Source organism: Fringilla coelebs (genome assembly GCF_963513975.1).
Source record: "Fringilla coelebs genome assembly, chromosome: 11".
In the NCBI taxonomy this organism is placed as follows: Eukaryota; Metazoa; Chordata; class Aves; order Passeriformes; family Fringillidae; genus Fringilla; species Fringilla coelebs.
In genome coordinates this window covers 17,983,485-18,001,120 of record NC_140037.1, presented here as the reverse complement: position 1 = coordinate 18,001,120, position 17,636 = coordinate 17,983,485, and the positions used below count along the sequence as shown (strand labels likewise).

At 43.2% G+C, this 17,636-nt stretch overlaps 1 protein-coding gene across 1 annotated transcript in view; it reads right to left on the bottom strand.

The window, feature by feature from the left end:
- Positions 1-2,602: 2,602 nt before the first annotated feature.
- MSN (moesin) overlaps positions 2,603-17,636 on the bottom strand; it is a 39,903-nt gene continuing 24,869 nt past the window's right edge. Inside the window, exons 3-13 of the mRNA XM_084213341.1 lie at positions 12,982-13,077; positions 12,187-12,461; positions 11,644-11,727; positions 11,153-11,299; positions 10,599-10,695; positions 9,375-9,538; positions 8,873-9,003; positions 8,085-8,245; positions 7,488-7,580; positions 6,852-7,085; positions 2,603-5,809 (exon numbers count right to left, since the gene is read on the bottom strand). Of these exons, the coding sequence (XP_084069467.1) occupies positions 5,645-5,809; positions 6,852-7,085; positions 7,488-7,580; positions 8,085-8,245; positions 8,873-9,003; positions 9,375-9,538; positions 10,599-10,695; positions 11,153-11,299; positions 11,644-11,727; positions 12,187-12,461; positions 12,982-13,077 (1,647 nt within the window). The 3' untranslated portion in view covers positions 2,603-5,644. The remainder of the gene's footprint in view (positions 5,810-6,851; positions 7,086-7,487; positions 7,581-8,084; positions 8,246-8,872; positions 9,004-9,374; positions 9,539-10,598; positions 10,696-11,152; positions 11,300-11,643; positions 11,728-12,186; positions 12,462-12,981; positions 13,078-17,636) is intronic.

Below are 17,636 nucleotides of genomic sequence, written 5' to 3'. Positions count from 1 at the left end.
CTGTATTTTGTTAAAGGATGATGCACAACCACAGGCTACAGCAATCATGGGGACTTGTAATTTTTAAATTAGCTCTCCTCACCAGAAATATATGTATTAACACCTGCTCTGAGCAAGTGCATTCTGACCATAAGCTAAAGATACAGTTCCTTCCACAAGCATCCAGTATTATTACTTTTTGCAGTTTCAGCACTACTTTTTCTGTAGTATCTCCTCATTCTTCCACTTTTCTCTGTACCTCTCATCCTGACACCTGTTCTGAAAATCTCCATCTTGGAATTGCTAATAATGTTTAGACACTAATCACCTAGAGCACCTTGCCTACAAACTGCACTTGGAACTGCAAACCTGCAAGACAAAAGCCAGCCTCAGCCTAACATTTCATACATTGAGGCCCAGACCTTTTTTTTCAGAATGCTTTGAGCTGGAAGGGATAAAGATCATCTGGTTCCAATCCCCGGACCATGGGCAAGGATGCCACCCACCAGACCAGATTGCTCAGGGCCTCATCCATCCTGGCCTTGAACATTTCCAGGGATTGGGCATTTTTCTTACAGAAGTAATTTTAATGCAAGGGAGACATTAACATCACATGTGTTCCAATTTGCATATGGGTATGTAACAATTATGGGTTGACATCAGTGACAGAGGAATTCTGTTCTCTGCCAGTTGTCACATGCTCTGAGATTATATGCCTTGGTATAAGACATTCAAATTTTACAGCAAAGATTGAGTTATGCACAGCTGCAAAGCTGGCAGGGAACAGAGCAGTCATACTGATGGTACAGGGCAAACAAGCCATGCCTTGGGTGCTCTCTGCTTTCTCATTCCAGTCTGTCTTTGTAGGTGCTCATGCAGCTGCCATATGAGTGCTTACAATTACCATACCTTACCCTGTATATTACCAAGTTTAGGATGCTGGAAAAATGCTTGTGCTTCCCTCCAAAGATATTATGCTGAGCAAGAAATTAATAAGCTGTTCATCTACCTAAAGAAATCCCTACAGGGTTTGTCTGCATCCAAACAAATCAGAATTTGGAGACCATGCCCTCGCAATTCCCTGCTTTAGAAAGAGTAAAGAAGAGAAGAGAAGAGAAAGCAGTCAGTGTCTTATTTTCTGCACTTTGTCCTACTTGGAGTCAGTGCATCTCAGGCCAAATGCATTAGTCTACCAAACAGATTGAGCTCAATGAATATTTTACTCTACAGAGTTACTTTGGCTTTTCATTAGAGTTCTTAATAAATTGCACTGCTTAATAAAGCAACATTGCAGAACCTGCCAAAAGACTGTTTCTAGTTCCCCAGCCTTCTGAAAGCCTTTTATGCTCTAGTCTGCCAGTGTCCCATAGACAAAAGCATCTGGGCTCCAAACATATGTAGATATAGCCTAAACTGGATCTGAAACATCCCAGACAGACTAGCAAATCCAACAGAAGCTGTCTTCAAAAATTAGAGGTTAAATGCAAATTTCTGATCCTAAACTACAGAATACCTTACAACAAACTAGAAGAATAGGGTGGTGTGGATTTTTTTTTAACATGGTCCTGAACAGAAGCAGTCTTCAGCCTTTAATGTTTTACACTTCCATTTCTTCAAAGACAAACTGAATATAGATAAACCTATGTGGAGAATTACTAAGCCTCAAGCCTTTAAAGTAATGTCCATTGAGAAGCAAGGGCACTAGAAACAGCAAGAATAAGATCAACCTTTCCAGACCAGTGCAACCTTCAATTGAAGGCTGCTGTAGCATTAAAGGAGGCATGCAATTCCTCCAGTGCTCAGGTTTTTAGAATCCTGGCAGGAAGGAACCAAAAAAAGACTTACCTGTAGAAACTGAATCCAAGCCATGCCTGGTGGGAATTGTAGAAGCCTCTATTGCTCCACACTTCATGTTTAGTTTATAGAAAAGTCCAGGTCTCTTTCCCAGCACCACATCTCTGAGCACTAACATCTTCCAATGAAATCTCCACCTTATTCTGCAGTGCAGCAACAATTAGGCAGAGGTTCTGTGAGGCCCCTCTTCACAACCACCAAGAAAGCAGCTGCAAACAAAGATCACACAGTTCATTAGCAGAAAGGTGGCAGCAGCCACTCTTCCATTGCTGGACCCCATCCCAAGACACTGGGAAACAGGCAGAGACAGCCACAGCAAGGCAGCTGAGAAGCAAATTGTGTCCAAGCCCCCAGAACAGGCTGATGGCAGCACAGACTTGGCAGGGTGTCCATGTGAGCAGCAGCCCCAAGGCCCAGCCAGCCTCTCCTGGATGCACACAGGCCAGGGCTGCGCTCAGCAGGAGCTCACCCACAGCAGCTGCATCCCCTCCCGCTGGCCAGTCCAATTGCAAGTTGAACATTTGTACTCAGAGCCTCCACAAAGAAGGGTCGATTCCAGTATTGGCTCCAGCTGGGGGAGCTGGAGGAGCTGGGGAGGGGGAAAGGGCTGTTACTGAAGCTGTTCCCTCTCAGAGTGCAAGAAAGATCTCCCAGTTTGTGAGGGAGCTCCCTGGCTGACCTCTGGGCACCACAAGGCAGATCTGCCCAGCTATGGGACACAGCACTGAACTTAAAGCAAACCTTAAGTAACCAGCCAGACACAATCTGCTGAATTTCTCTGAACTTTATTGGCACTTCAGGAAGAAAAAGGTATGGATTTTAACAACTCCTCTGAATAGGAAAAACATGTCTTAATCAAGGTTCTCTCTGCAGATAAGAACATAGACCCATGAATTACTCCACAACCTTAGGGAATTGATGTTTTATTATAATCCAGTAAAACAACTGGTCAAAAACCTTCAACATAATTTACAGCAACAAAAAAATAAAACAAGAAAAAAATAAGCCAGGCAACATGTGATAAAGTACTTCCCTCCCCCCACCCCCAAGAGGAGTAGTTATCCAATTAAACTGGAACATGAAGAGGAAGAACAATTCACTGTATTCTAACAAATAAAAAATGTGTCTACAAATCTCACCATAATACTGAAAGCTTCTTACATTAGTTTTCTTGCAAAATATCATCTTTATAATACAGTATACATTTCCAAGGGGAGGGCCATAAACATACCCTCCATCCCTTGACTAATATTTTCTAATTGTGCATAGCTAGAAATATTGAAATCAAATATCATTAGATACCACTGGAATATAATACTGGTTAAAAAGAAGGCAGGGCTGAAACAACTACAAAGAGTTAGGTGGACTCACTGGCACAAGCCGTTCTATTCCTTTAATGGACCATGTGGAATTAGAACGTTTAAAAAACCATATAAACAGAAGTCATGCCAACATCAGAATACATGAGAGCTCAGCAGTGTTGTGTGACCCATCAAAGCAGAAAATTACTGGTTTATTATTTGAACACATATTCCAGGCACCATACATCAGCTTGTTAGGAAATTATTAAAATATTAGATAGGATTTTTCTCCCCTCAAATGCATCAATAGTTGCCATGGACAGAGCAGAAGTGCTGAGAACCAGCTTTAAAGCACCAAAACAGAAGTTTAAAGGTTGTCTGTTCCCCAGTAACGAGACTCGTGCAGAGCCAATGCCAATCACCTTCAGTACAGAAATATGCAAATACATTCTAACAAATTTAACTCCAATCTTTCATTTGTGACTTTCATGGTACTGAGGCATATTTTTCTTGGCCAACAAAAAGCTTGCCATGTCATGTGCCCCCCAAAAGCACTCTGTGTCCAGGGGAGAGAAGGGGGCTCCCACATGACACACCTGGAGGTTTAAGAGCATAGGTTGGCATGTTGCTTCTAACAGAGGTTGGCTGGTATTTGTAGGAATCTCCACACAGACTTGCATTGCTTTCAAAAAATAAAGTAACACAGAACTGGTGAGGTTGTTTCCAGCCACCCAAGGAATTCTTGGGGAAATACTGCAGTTTGTTAACACTATCATGAACGTTTCTTTTTTGGCACAGTCTCCCTTTGCCCTTTTCCATACACCAGGGAGCTGAAAATGCTCCAGTTTTCAGATGTTTTTCTTCTATCACCATTACCAGTAACATCATACAAAAGGAGAATCAACAAAACTGAGCAGGTTACAAAATTTGGAATTATGCTAGGCAAGAAAATAAATCCCAGGCTAACCTAATGACTTCCTATAGGGACAAACTAATCCATGGGGCAAAAGAAAGGAGGACTTCAGTTTAGGTGGAACCCATTTTTAAGATGACTCTCCTGAAGGTTAGAAGTTCCTTTTATGAGGGATCAAGGAAACATCCAATTCAACCCTGAGCATGCATGGCTATTTCCTCCACAGAAATGGCAGGGAGGACTCTGGGTAGCTACAGCATGGGCAGCTTGGATGACAGGAGGTGATGGTTACTACAACACCTGGCACAAGCAGCTCTCAGGACCAGTCTCAGAACCATTTGTATCCCATTTCTAAGAGAAAGCCTTCTGTTCTCAAAGCTACAAAAGGCCAAGCATCCTTCTGGGGAAGGAAAAGCACTTGAGCCAGGGATGTGGCAGAGTGCTAGTGAGGGTTAAGAAAGCAATTGGACAAGTGTCTCAGGATCCTCTCCCCTCAACTGCTGCTTGAAGCCAGGAAGACAGATGCAGTCTTGTACATGACCCAGATATGAGAGCAGTTTTTGGTCCCCAGCTGCTGATCACTTTTTATGATTGCATCTAGTTTAAGCTAAAGGTATCTGAGCTACAGTAGATCTATACACATTCATAAGGCACCAACAACTATGTGCTAAAAAGGCCTCTTATGGAAAAACCTGAAATCTTGTTCACATAACTAGAAAAGTATCTGTTCAGCAAGGGAAAATACAGCTACAATAATTTTTAGTCTTTTACATTTCTACCTCCCACTTTAGGTTTTCATTGGCAAAACCAAAAAGGAAGGCAGTGTACTTTAGCTATCTCTGCCTCACTAGTTACATTGAAGTCAGACAAATGATAGTGAACAAAGCCATTGACCAGAGACAAAACCTCTGGAAAGCAGGGAATTGGAGGCTTCAAACCATACTGTATCAGTGGAAATATTCCAAAGGCCTCCTCATGATTAGGAAATTCAAAGCTCCATCATTGAACAACAAAATGTAACACCAGCAGGAACACCACAGAATCTGTTTGGTCTGCTTATTTTGTAGGACAAAAGCTTTGGTCTTTTAGAGAGAAAGTCCATATTTTACCTTCGATCCTTCTTCCAAAGCTCCCCTTTTTAACTACATGATTCAGACTCTGGGTTAGGTCAGAAATTCAGACCCTGGCTACTAAGCTTAATCCTGAAGCTTGCACAGATTAGTAGGAAGGCAGAGTGTCAGACTGTCAGCTCTTGACTATTTAATGCAGTACAAGTATCTGCTGGTCTCCCCACACAACGGGAGAAGACAGCAACACAGCCACCTCAGTGGGCAAACCCAAGACACTAAGACTTTACCCCAAGCCAAACAACTTCAGATTTGCCCCAATACATGTTTGCTTCCCCAAGCCACCCCAGGCAAACGTTATTACTATTCCTTCTTCTGTCACTTAACTCCAGCATTTGCCCAAAACTTGATAAATAAGACCATGGTCACTCTTCTGTAGTGGTTCCAGCATAGCACGATTATGAGTGATGACGGGAGAGGATGGGAAAGAGGGGAGAAGAGAGTGCAGGGCAGCAGGTGCAGGGGAGAGTTTACATGGACTCGAACTCGTCAATGCGCTGCTTGGTGTTGCCCTGCCGGATCTGGCGCAGGGTCTTGTACTTGTCTCGGCCCAGGCGCATGTTCTCCGCGTGGATCATGTCATTGGCTGTCTTCTTGGTCTCATCCCGAGCGTTTGCCAGCTCTGAGGAAAGAGCCTTTGGAGGAGGAGAAACAGACAGCAGCAGGTTAGTACATGCCAGAGACTCAAAGCTGGACAAGATTTCCTGCTGATTCTCCTAAAGATCTGGTATCTATCAAGACAGGAAACAGACAAGCCCCAGTGTATTCTTCTGGGCAACCTGCTCTAGCTGTCCTTGCTTGAGCAAGGAAGTGGGATTAAATGATCTCATGGAGGCCCCTCACACCTAAACAGATCTATGATTTTGTGGAAGTTGGTCATGTTTCTCCCTAACGTTTGAAGGTATAAAACATCAGGCAATCTGGCACCTATTTATCTTCATCTAGCACAGTTAAAGATTGTCTCCAATGCCTGTACTTTAAAAGATCCGCCATGTGGAGGGATCCCTGAAAACAGCAAAAACATCTTGCAGAATCTGAGGAATTGCTAGCTTTCCACCAGAAAAGAAACTTACTGCAGAAGATAAAATGCACCTCTACCCTTCTGTGTGTAGCCACTACAGTACAATGCACCACAGTACAAAGTGAGCAAAGCCTGGTACAAGTCAGGCAGCACAGGCTTGGAATTGAACATCAGAACACTGGAATGCCTCACAAGAAGGTGGTGCAGTAGTGCTGTCTCTGTGCTGAGCCCTAGTGGGCTCCTCCAGGGTTTTGCAATGCAGAGTTTTGCAATGCAGCCCAGACTTGACAGTTAGAGACAACTGCTGGATAGGAATCAGACAAAGTTCTTCAATTTCTTGCAGCCAGGGCTATGAACAGCTGTCAGGAGGTTGGCAATACTCACAGAAAGCACACTACATCTGACAGACACTACTTGTTGGCACTGCTTCAAAATACATCACTGCTTCCAGTAAAATGGAATTCAAGTGCCAGGAGACCAGATCTGCCTCTCTACCCAATGGTTAACCAGCTATCTGGCAAGATCATGATCATCTCCCTTCCCTGTGTCTCCCCTCATTTTTTAAATAACAGCAATGCCTTCCAGCTGCAAGAAATGTTGAGAAAAATAGAAGCAGCACCCACCCACACACACACACTCTGCTGCCAGCTTCTTACCTTCAAGTGTTTCTGGACCCTCTCATTCTTCTCTGCCTCAGTGGTGCGCTCCTCCTCACTGCGGTCCTTGATGGTGGCCTCCGACCGCAGCTCAGCACTGGCCTCTGCTGCATTCTCATCCTGCTCATCATCATGCTCATTCTCAGAGTGCATGGGTTCAGTGACATGAGGGGTGCTCATGGCAGTCTTCAACTCCTCTTTGGTCTTCTCTAGGTCCTCCTGCACCCTCTGTGCCTGCAGTAGGATATGCCACAGTGAGTCAGTCAGTATAATCCTGAGTGCCTGAGACTTCTCACAGAAGCACCACTTGGTGCTTGTTACAGGAAACCTTGCACCTCTGAAGGGGTACATTCCAAAGCTACTCAGCCACCATCATTTGCAAAATCTTCTGCTGGATAACGCTTCAGAAATTTGAAGAATGGTTACTGTTAATGGAAAATGGGCTACGGTTCTAATTAGTCAAAAATTCCTACATGGAGCTAGAATAAGTTACCAGTTCCAAAGCTGTGTATTTCCAACAGCCTCGAGCTGCAGGCATTGAGTCTAGCATAGAATCTAGGGCAGTAGTTTAGGGTGCAACCCAGAACAAAGAGCAATTCCACACAAAGTATGCCATTTGCTCAGATTCTGCTTTACCTTATACTGCCACTCCTGTGCCTCACTCTCCTTCTTCTGCCTGGCCAGCTCCAGCTGTGTGATCCTAGCTGTGAGTTCTGCCATCTCAGCAGCCTGCAGAAGAAAGGCTTTTAGTGGAAACAAAACCCAAGGTACTTGCTAAATCAAGCATTTAGTTCAAGTCCTGAGTGAAAACACATCTTTTCAGTGAGAAGAAAGCCTTCCTGTTAACTTCAGTTCCACCAATACCTCCATGATGAAAGATGAAAGGAAGCCAAAAAAATTTTGCATTTCATTGTGGGTTGGGGTTTTGTTTGGTTGTTGATTTGTTCTTTTTCCTTCTCCCCAAAACAGAGCTACAAAACTCAATTCTTTGAATCCAAACCAGGGAAAGCAACACTTTATCATTATCACATGCAAAAAAAGACAAAAAGCAATACAAATCTACTGTACAAATACACTTGTATTTACATATATTTTCATCTACTTGAGGATAAAAATTGAAGAACCTATGAATGTAGTGCTTCCTCACTATATTCATAGGCTGGTTTGCTTCAAAAGCTTAGATGCTTCCCCTTTCACTATTTTCCCTACTTGATTTTCAGTTCACTGACTTACCAACTGTTCCTGGGTCTTTTGTTGATCATGGGATGCTCTCAATAGGGCCTCCTTGGCCTCTTCTGCTTCTCTACGTTCCTTAGCCAGTTTCTCTGCTTCCTCCTGAGCTCTTTTTCTCTCCTGTTCCAGCTCCAGAGCTCTGCGGGTCTGTTCTTCCAATTCTGAAAACAGGGGAGCACATTTCAAGTCAGGTCAAGTAAAGAATGGCAGTAGAAGACGAAAGTCTGTCTGGATAAGGGTTTTCCTTCAGAGGGACAGGAAAAGGAGGGAAGGAAGCAACTGTTCCCTGTCCTTTGCTTTACATTTTACCTGGAGCTGTAAGACTGAAAATCAGGCCCACCCGCAATGAATTTGTGGGGAAGCGCCCATCCCAAAATTACATACCTAAGGGCAGAGAAGCATTCAGCATTTTGCTTGGGCAACACCACACTAACTCTAGCCAAGCAATTAGATAATAAATCACCACAGCAATGGCTGGTGTGACCCCTGCTACTCTCTGACTCCTTCCTTTATAGATATGCTGGGATAAAGTTTCCAACCAGCTCAGGGACAATGGCAAGGTACTTTTGCTGCCGGAGAGACATCTTGACTGTTACCCATTTCTTTAATGCATATCTTTTCTCAGCAACTGCATATGGAGGGCTTACATTCAGCTTCAGGAGGCTAAACCAGTCAGCAAACAACACTGGAGAGACAAATTACTCAGAAATGCTCATAGCTTTACTATTTGACCCCTTTTCACTCAGACTATTCATCATCAAAGGAAACACTGAAAGATTTCCTATTACCTTGCTGAGCTTTCTTGGTTTGCTCCTCAATTTGCTTGAGTCTCTCCATCAGCTCCTCCTTCTCACGCTCAATCTTCTCCTTCTCTTTTTCTGCCAACTCCCTCTTCTTCTTCTCATTCTCCAGCAGGGCTCTGATGGAAGGAAGTCACAATATAATTTCAAACCAACTTGGGGCACTTCCTAGTAAACACACAAGAAGAGCACACACAAGATGTGCCCTACAGCACTCAGATAATGAGCTTTACTCCCTTTATAGAAGTGCAAAACTATAAAGCTCTGCTGGCATTCATCTCAATGACAAGTTCATAAGTCCAAGAAAGTAATGGGAAGTCACACTTGTGGTGAGTACCATTACTATCAACCCATCAGACCTACTGAAGCAGAAAGCAACCTGTTCTGGTTTTGGCTCAAGCAGATTAAGGTGCTGTCAGCCATTTATCTAGCACATGATGCTACTCATGCACTGATTAATCACACCCAGGTTACTCAGAGCCCTACCAACCTCTCCATCTGTTTCTGGTGTTTCTCTTCCCGAGCCTGTGCCTTCATCTGCTGCACCTCAATGGTGTCTGGTTTACGTCTGCGCATGTAGAGCTCATGGTTCCCCATGCAAAGTGCCAGGATTCGCTTGTTAATCCGTAACCGAGGGGCATAGAATACAAAGTCCTTGGGACAAGAAAAGGCAGCATTAGATTTGTTCTTTCAGCATAAGAAGCCCCTTGTGCTATGCACTATGCTCCTAAGACCCCGAGCTTTTTAGAGTTGCCAGCCAGCTTTTCTTAATAATGTCTAATTCATTGGTGGTGGCAGTTAGGCACTTATTTCTGAAATAGGTTTCAACCTGACAAGCACACCCAGGGCAGGAGCACCCAATGTATCATTCCAGTGTTCTGGGTTTCACTGTAACACATCCCTAGCACCAAGCACACAGCATCTTACCATCACCATTTCATTACAAACAGCAGCAGGGCTGCTTTACCAGGCACACCAAGTCCCTGGCTTCTCCCACCTTCCTTCCCACTTCAATAATCTGTATAATAGCCTGGCCAGTCACTTAAAATGTAATGTGTCTTGGCTTATGCCAGAAAGGGTGTTAAATGTTACAATCAATGGATAAATAACTTTGCTCTGTTCTAAAGGAGCAACAGCAACAGGGAAATGCTTTCAAGCAGCAATGAAACAAGAATGACCAGAGGAACAGAAGGTACTGGCTAGCACTGGAAATTAATAGGCCTTAAAGATTAAAGCAATCACATTCAATATAAATTTGCAAGGAAAAAACTTCCACCCTACCCTACAAAATGACTTAAAGCTTCTGCTTTAAGTAAGGTGAAAATCTGCAAAAGATCATCACACACACTGTTAAAGCCAACAGGTTGCAAAGGAAGCATCCACAGCTAACAGAGGTCCCTCAGATCCCTAACTGTATTATCAGAGAATCTCAACAGTCTTAGGAGAATCAGAAACTTTAAGCAAAGAGCTACTCCCTGCCACTATTGTTAAAAGCTTAAGCTTATACAAAATTTCTACCCTCTTAGCCAGAAAAGAAAATCATAACTATCACCCGACTGCCCTGAACAGGTCTCCCTGCTTACATCAGCATTCATGCTATTGATGAAAAGATTCTGTGCAAAAAACCCCAAAAAGCCCCCAAAACCAAACCCACAGAAATAGTTCAACTAAGAAGCTGAAAGTTTAATAGCTTAATATGAATCTTGCTTCTTACTGGTGCTTTCTTGTCAATAGGCTTAATAACAAATTTCTTGTCATTGAATGAGATATTTCTGATCTCACTCCAGGGGAATCCAATTTTCGGTGTTAGCCTGCAAAAATGGGAAGCAGAAAGAAATAAGAGAGCCCAAAGTCATTCCAAATTCTTGACTTAGAATACAAAGCTCAAAATTATACCAAATCCACCCTTATATTTCAGTGCTCTTATGGTAGTTGAAATCAGCAGACAAAATTAGTCACGCAGATGAAATATAAATGTAAATATAAGAAGCCATTTTTCAATCCCACTTTTTTTGGTTTTGTAAATGAAAACCAGAACTGGAGAATGCATCTATAGCAGGAAGACTAGGGATTTGCCAATTTCTTGTATTTGTTGCTCTAAAAAAGCACATTTTATGGATTATTCTAGCAATGTCAAAAACACAGCCAAGAATGATACAGAAATGGTGGAGTTTAATTAAAGATTTGAATTCCAGGAGAGATTGATTTTGAATAACTTTATACTGGAAAGGAGCTGAAGGCAATAATGAAGAGAGAGGGGTTTATTACCTATCATTCTGCTCATAAATGTTGAGTCCAAGAGCATCTACACCTAGCCAGAGCTCAGAGCCTTTCTTGTTCTTAATGCTGAAGTAGTTCACACCGTACATTTCCAGATCCTGTGCAATTTTCAGGTACTCCAAGACAGCATCTTCTCTGCAGCATGTAAAAAAAGCAAATATTCTCTTTTGAGTATTAAAGCCATTAGAGCAAGAAGGTGTTATCTTCCCACGTGGACAGAGCAGCAACAAGCTGGCAAAGGTTCTAAGCATCACTCTAAGTAGATAATTACAAACTCTGCAAACTCAGTCTTGTTTTACTAAGAGCAACCAGCTGACATGGACCAGCAGAGGCATGTAAACCTAGTTACTCTGAGCAAAATAACCTGGAGAATGCTAACTTATCCTGAAGCAAGTCACAGATTAATTTTTTTTTCATGTATTTGTACATTACACACTGACACTACTTGAAATACAGCAGTTTCTCACTGCATCAGTTACCTAATCATTCCTCGATGTTCCTCATGCCACACCTGGATCCTCTCCTCCCACTGGTCCTTGTTAAGTTTGTGCTGCTCCAAAACCCTAGAAAGAGTACACATGGAATGTTTCAAACCAAGCACTACATATATGCACACGCACAATCACATCACTCTATAATAATGCTTCATTAAATACTCCGTTGTTATCAGAGCTCCCCCACAAAAACATTCCAAGAAATACAGCTTCAATAAATGGCTGGATAGAGACAATGGTCAGTATTCAGACTTCTAATACATGACAAATTTTATTCTTTTTCTTGTAGTGTATTTTGTTTTGGAACTTCTCTCACTACTTCTGATTAGAGTTTCAGAGTAGTAATAGGAAATTTAAGGTTAAAGCACTTAATTAATTGCATACTAATCTAAATGCTCAAAGTCGCACAAGGCTATATTTTATTCTGAGCATTGCAATCAAAACATCCCCTACATTTAAAAAAAATAATTTAAAAAATCACAAACTCTTTAAGAAAGAGAATGGCTAAGACTATGCAGGTTCACTTGCCTTTGTGGGAGCAGTTTATCACTAGCAAGGTAGCCAGACTTGTGCACATCTTTGTTGAAGTCTCCGTATTTGGACTGGACGGCATAGGAAGCCAGCAGGACTGCTGTTTCTGGGGGACAGTAAATGTCATCGTTCAGAATTGCCTCCTTCACTTGGAGGAAGAACAGGCGCTGTGTGATGTCCTGGATCAGCTCTTCTGCCACATCTTCTGGGTAGAACTTGGCACGGAATTTGAAAAGCAGGGGGCTTTCTTTACGTACATCCTGTGCTGTTACCTGGAACAGAGTTAGCAGATTTTATAGCCTATATACAAGTGAAAGGGAGCAGTTTACAAACAGGGAGACAAGCATGCACTAGGAAAAAAAAAATTCTCCTTTCCAATGCAGAAGAGTGTGCAGAAAAGCAAGGATTTTCAATTACTTACTGTTAAATACCTCCTCACTTCTCCCCACTGGACTTACACAAGCCAGTACTTATGACCAGTGGTAGCTAAGTTACTTTCCAGGTTTCTCCCCAACTAAGATGCTCACTTGAGCACATCATCAGCATTTTACCAAGAAGGGTAACAAATCTAGCCTGGTAAACAGAGCTAGTTGCAGGACAAGGTCAGATACCACAATTCCTCATACCCGGGAGAGGGAGTGCCTGGACACCACAGCACCAACTCACTGATCTTGCAGTACTTGAGGTGCATGGGTAGGCAAGAACAGATCCCTGACAGAAGTATGGGGACTGAATTTGCCCCTGCACTCTCAGAAGGGAACAAGGACAAGCAAAATTTTGGAGCCACCATACCTTTTTGTTCAATTTTAGCCATGTTGAGAAGCCCTTGGTGTCTTGATACTGAAGTCCAAAAAACCAGACCTCTCGCAAACCAATTGTCTTGACAACCTGAAAGAAAGGTGATTATTAGCAAGATCCCCAGATAGACTGAAGTTGGCTGAGAACATGTTAGAGGTAAGTTCAGACAAGTGCCCTGATCACCTGCCTCTCCTGCTGCACTGCACAGAAAGATGATTGGGCATCTAAGAGATCTTAAGTGGATGTGTGTGATATTCTTTCTTCTCCTTCAGCTCTTTAAGGCTTGTTGCTATTTATAAACAACAGCTGGGACATTATTTTTTTCAGCTATTTATAAGCCAACATGTACAGCCAAAATACAATGCAGCAGCTCTGACAGGTCTAGTAACTTCCAGGAATGAGGAACACAGCTCCATTTTCAGGTATATCCCACACTTAACATGCAAATGTACTATTCCTGGGCAAGTCATGTGCTACTTTAAGATTTGTTTCTACTCCACTCATAGCTACAGACAGCCTTTCATACAGCTCTTTACTGAGCAGCACCATTCAGAGGAAGTGCAGAGGCTACATCCATATGCTAGCCCCTGTGCCAGGACAAAGCCACCACAGACATGAACTACACCACTATATGAGCTCTCTCTGTAGTTACTTCCCTAGCACACCAGGCATGTAAATAGGAATTTAGAAGGCTTTAAAGACATGTTGTGACAAGAGAGAAGAGCTTCATGGTGGGGGAGCAAGTCTACTGCAGCACAGTGCCACTGTTGGTTAAAAAGAGGGGAAAGTTTCTCCAAAGCCTGATTACTATCAAGACATCTCTCTTTGTGCCCTGAAAAGCCTGGGACAATCCACAGGGTGCAGCAAGGGGCTAACATTGGTGCAGAGACTGAGGCTTGCCCTGTGAAAACCAGCTGCCAGGTCAGTTAATATAATTTTGTACTGCCCAAAGGTGCACTCTGTTCCCTTCTGATGTGGTCTCTACTTTGGCAAGATACAACACCAAAGACATAGGTTCCCCACAAACACGTCACTAATTAGATTGTTTAGGGATTGGATCAGACATTTCATCTGGCCTTTCAAAAGCAGCATTAGGGCCTTTGTTCCTTTCAGGCAGAAAAACCAAATGCAGTTTTCAGCAGAGGGATGCCATTGATGGCACACACACAGACAAAACCTACACTAGGGCATGTAGTCCATGTACATCATCCCACTGGGGTTCCTAAAATTATTCAGCCTGTCCTTGCTTGAACATGCACAGGAGAGCTGGGCTAGAGCCCCTGCAGATTCAGGGGGATGCAGATCACTTGTGCATCACACAGCAGGATGCACACAGCTAAGGAGGCTTTTGGAGAAGAAGCAGGGTTTGCTATATACATGAAGTTTTGGCACTGCAATATAAGAAAACTATTCATCTCTAATATTAAAATATTAGAGAGGGTCTAAAGGGGGCAATGAAGATGGAGGGCCTTGAGGGGAAGCTGTATGAGGAGCAGCTGAGGGCACTTGGTCCATTCAGCCTGGAGAAGACTGAGGGGGGACCTCATCACACTCTACAACTTCCTCATGAGGGGAAGAGGAGGGGCAGACACTGATCACTTTCCTGTGGTGACCAGTGACCAAACCCAAGGGAATGGCCTGAAATAGTCAGGGAAGGTCTAGGTTAGATACCAGAAAAAAAGATTCTTCTCCCAGAAGGTTGTTGGGCACTGGAACTGGCTCCCCAGGGAAGTGGTCACAGCACCAAGCTTGACAGTTCGAGAACATTTGGACAATGCTGTCAGGCACATGGTGTGATTCTTGAGGATGGTCCTGTGCAGGGCCAAGAGCTGGACTGGACTCAATGATCCTTGTGGGTCCCTTCCAAGCCAGCATACTCTGTGATTCTGTGATTGGAAGCAGATGGTTCAAGGAGGAGAAGAAAGGCTGTCCTAGAGCCCAAGGATAGCTCTGTTCTTAGAAGCATTAACATATGAATGGGATGGAAGCTCCTCACTCGACTGCATGGGTCTGCTTTCCTCTCTTCCACTTGACAGCAGCTTATGCCTGGGAATTCAACAGGCTGGGAGGCTGGGCTGCCAGCAAGGAGCTGAAAGGCTCCACACTGTGGTCCCACACAAAAGGACTTTTATTCCATAGCAGAAGCCTGCACAGCAATAGCAGAGACAACAACGAGCTGGGGGCAGAGAAGAGGGGAGACAGCAGAGCACTCACCATCATGGTCCCAAGCTGCCACTGAACTAAGGCAGGGAGGATAGTCCTCCTCCCTCCTCAGCTTTAGCAGGCTATTTAGTTCCATTTAGCAAGGGGAAAGGCATGAAGAAGAAACAGCTTTCTGCAGCTGCAAAGAATCTGACTGGCAGCAGCATAATTATGTCTGGGGGTGTACAGCATTCAGAGCCCTAATGAATTGTGAGATGTTCCAAAAAGCAAACAGCTACTGGCAGTGGCTAAGGATGGAGAAGGGCTGGCACAAAGGATGGGAGAATAGAGAGTCTGTTTAACACAGACCACAATACCTAAATTCTACACTCTCATCCATCTGGACAGCAGCATCTCTTCTTCATTCCAGGGGGAGCATTAAGTCAGTCCCTGGGTCTTGTTCAGCCTGCTGGGTAAAGCTCAGTTTACAATGGGCAACAGATTGGATGCAGCCTTAAAATCCAGCTGTCCCATGGTACCTTGACTGGCTACTACAAAACTGTTAATTGAGTACTACTTTTAGCTTAAAATTCTACTCAGTAAGCCATATTGACTTAGGGAAAAAGGTGCCTTTCTGGTGACTCACTTCATCCTCTGCAGAAAGTCTAAGCACACATTAGTTGGGGTTTTTTACTTGTGTTCAGAGAAGAAACAGAAGACCTTTCAGGTAACCTTTTCCCTCACTACTTCTTACTCCATGTTTTCTAGGTCTGCATGACAATTCCTGTCCTTCCCCTCAGTACTCACCCAGCTCCCTCTGAACTATGTTCCTGCTGTTGGGTGCTGCTCCACAGCAGAAGAGGGAGCCATAAGCAGCCTCTTTAATGTATATTTTAGCACCAAGATGATGACTGAAAATGGCTGTCATTCTCAGCCCAGGAAACACACCACCACACTGGCAAACAAGCACAGGTTCTGATGGAAGCACTATTTACACACAGGCAAGAGCAAAGCATGCAGCAGAGGAAAAGGCGTAGCACTTGGATCATGTTCCTGCCTCAAAGGCCAAATCATCTCAGGCTATATCATGGGACAAGTGCCTTGAATGTTGCTCTAGTTAAAGATGAGGTAGGTCTCTCTCTCCCTTTCTATGACAGGCATGTCAAGTATATCTGAGAGAAAACTGCCAGCTAAAAACAACTTAGAATGGGGTCTTCCAGGTACCCTAACTTAGTACCAGGTTAGGCTCCATTTACAGCCACAAATATTCAATTGTTCCCCCTCCATTTAGCTGGTGGATGTACTTTTAGTTTTCCCTTCCAAAATGCCAGAGTGCTAAACTACAGGATCTTTGAGTTTTTGTACTTACTACAGTTTGCCATCGACATCTTTAGCAACAAGCAGTCCATTTTTGGTTGGAACTACTGCTTTTCTAAAAGTCAGAAACTTTCCACATGTTCCTGTGAAATTTGAGACACATTTTCATACTGCTCAACCACAAGCCTTCAGCACAGGGACGTGTTCTGGGGTTTGCTGGGACAACCAGCCGCTATCCTGAGACTTGCTGCTTTCTACCATGAAACTACCTTAGTGAGTTTTGATTTCAGTGCTTTCATCTAGTGGATTAAGTGTTCCAGAGCCATTTTATATGTGTTTAAATGCTACTAGGTAGGACCTAATAGTAGCTAAAGATTTCTTACACTCTCCCTCCTCAAAAAGCTTCGTTTGTAAGCCATGAGACACCAACCACCTTTACTCCAAGCACAGCTCAACTCAGATGGAGTTACTCAAAATTCAAGAGGGGTTTGATCAGCCTGTGCTATAAGCTTAAGCAAACATGAAAGAAGTCTGACTTCTGGTACTCCATGAAACCAAACCAGCACTCTACAAAACCACTAAATTCACTGCAGCAGATAAACAAGGAGGAAGCTGCTAAGCATTACCAAGTTTTCTAGCTGCACAACACCTCAGTCATGCAGAAAAGCGAGGCAAGATAAACCAGGGCACACAAAAGCAGGATCTCAGGAGATCTGGCTCTTGATGAAATCTGAAAGAATCTTAAGAATTAAAAAGAAAATGTATAAGATTTAATGCTGAATATAAAATACAGGATCAGTGACCAGGTTTAAAGTGTGCAGAAAGATGCTTATTGTTATCATTTTAACCCATAGATAAGTGTACGTCTATTACAAGCTTAGTTTTGATCCAAAAAGCTCACAATAATGAGGAAAAGCATCTTTGGAAAGTTAACCACATGTTTTTAAAGTTTGAAGTGATAGCTATTGAAGTTTCTCATGTGATATTTTCTTTAACCTGTGACTTGTCTTCATGGCTCTTAATGGGACAGAAATCACCTTTAAGGAGATTGGATGCTCAGTGATTCTAGCTACTCAGAAAAGGGACGGGGTTTTTTTCCCTTTTTTTTTTTTAACCTAAAAAAAGGAAGTTTGAGAGGCAAAAGATTGAAGAGACAATTTCAAAGCCATCCACAGCAACAAATAACTAAG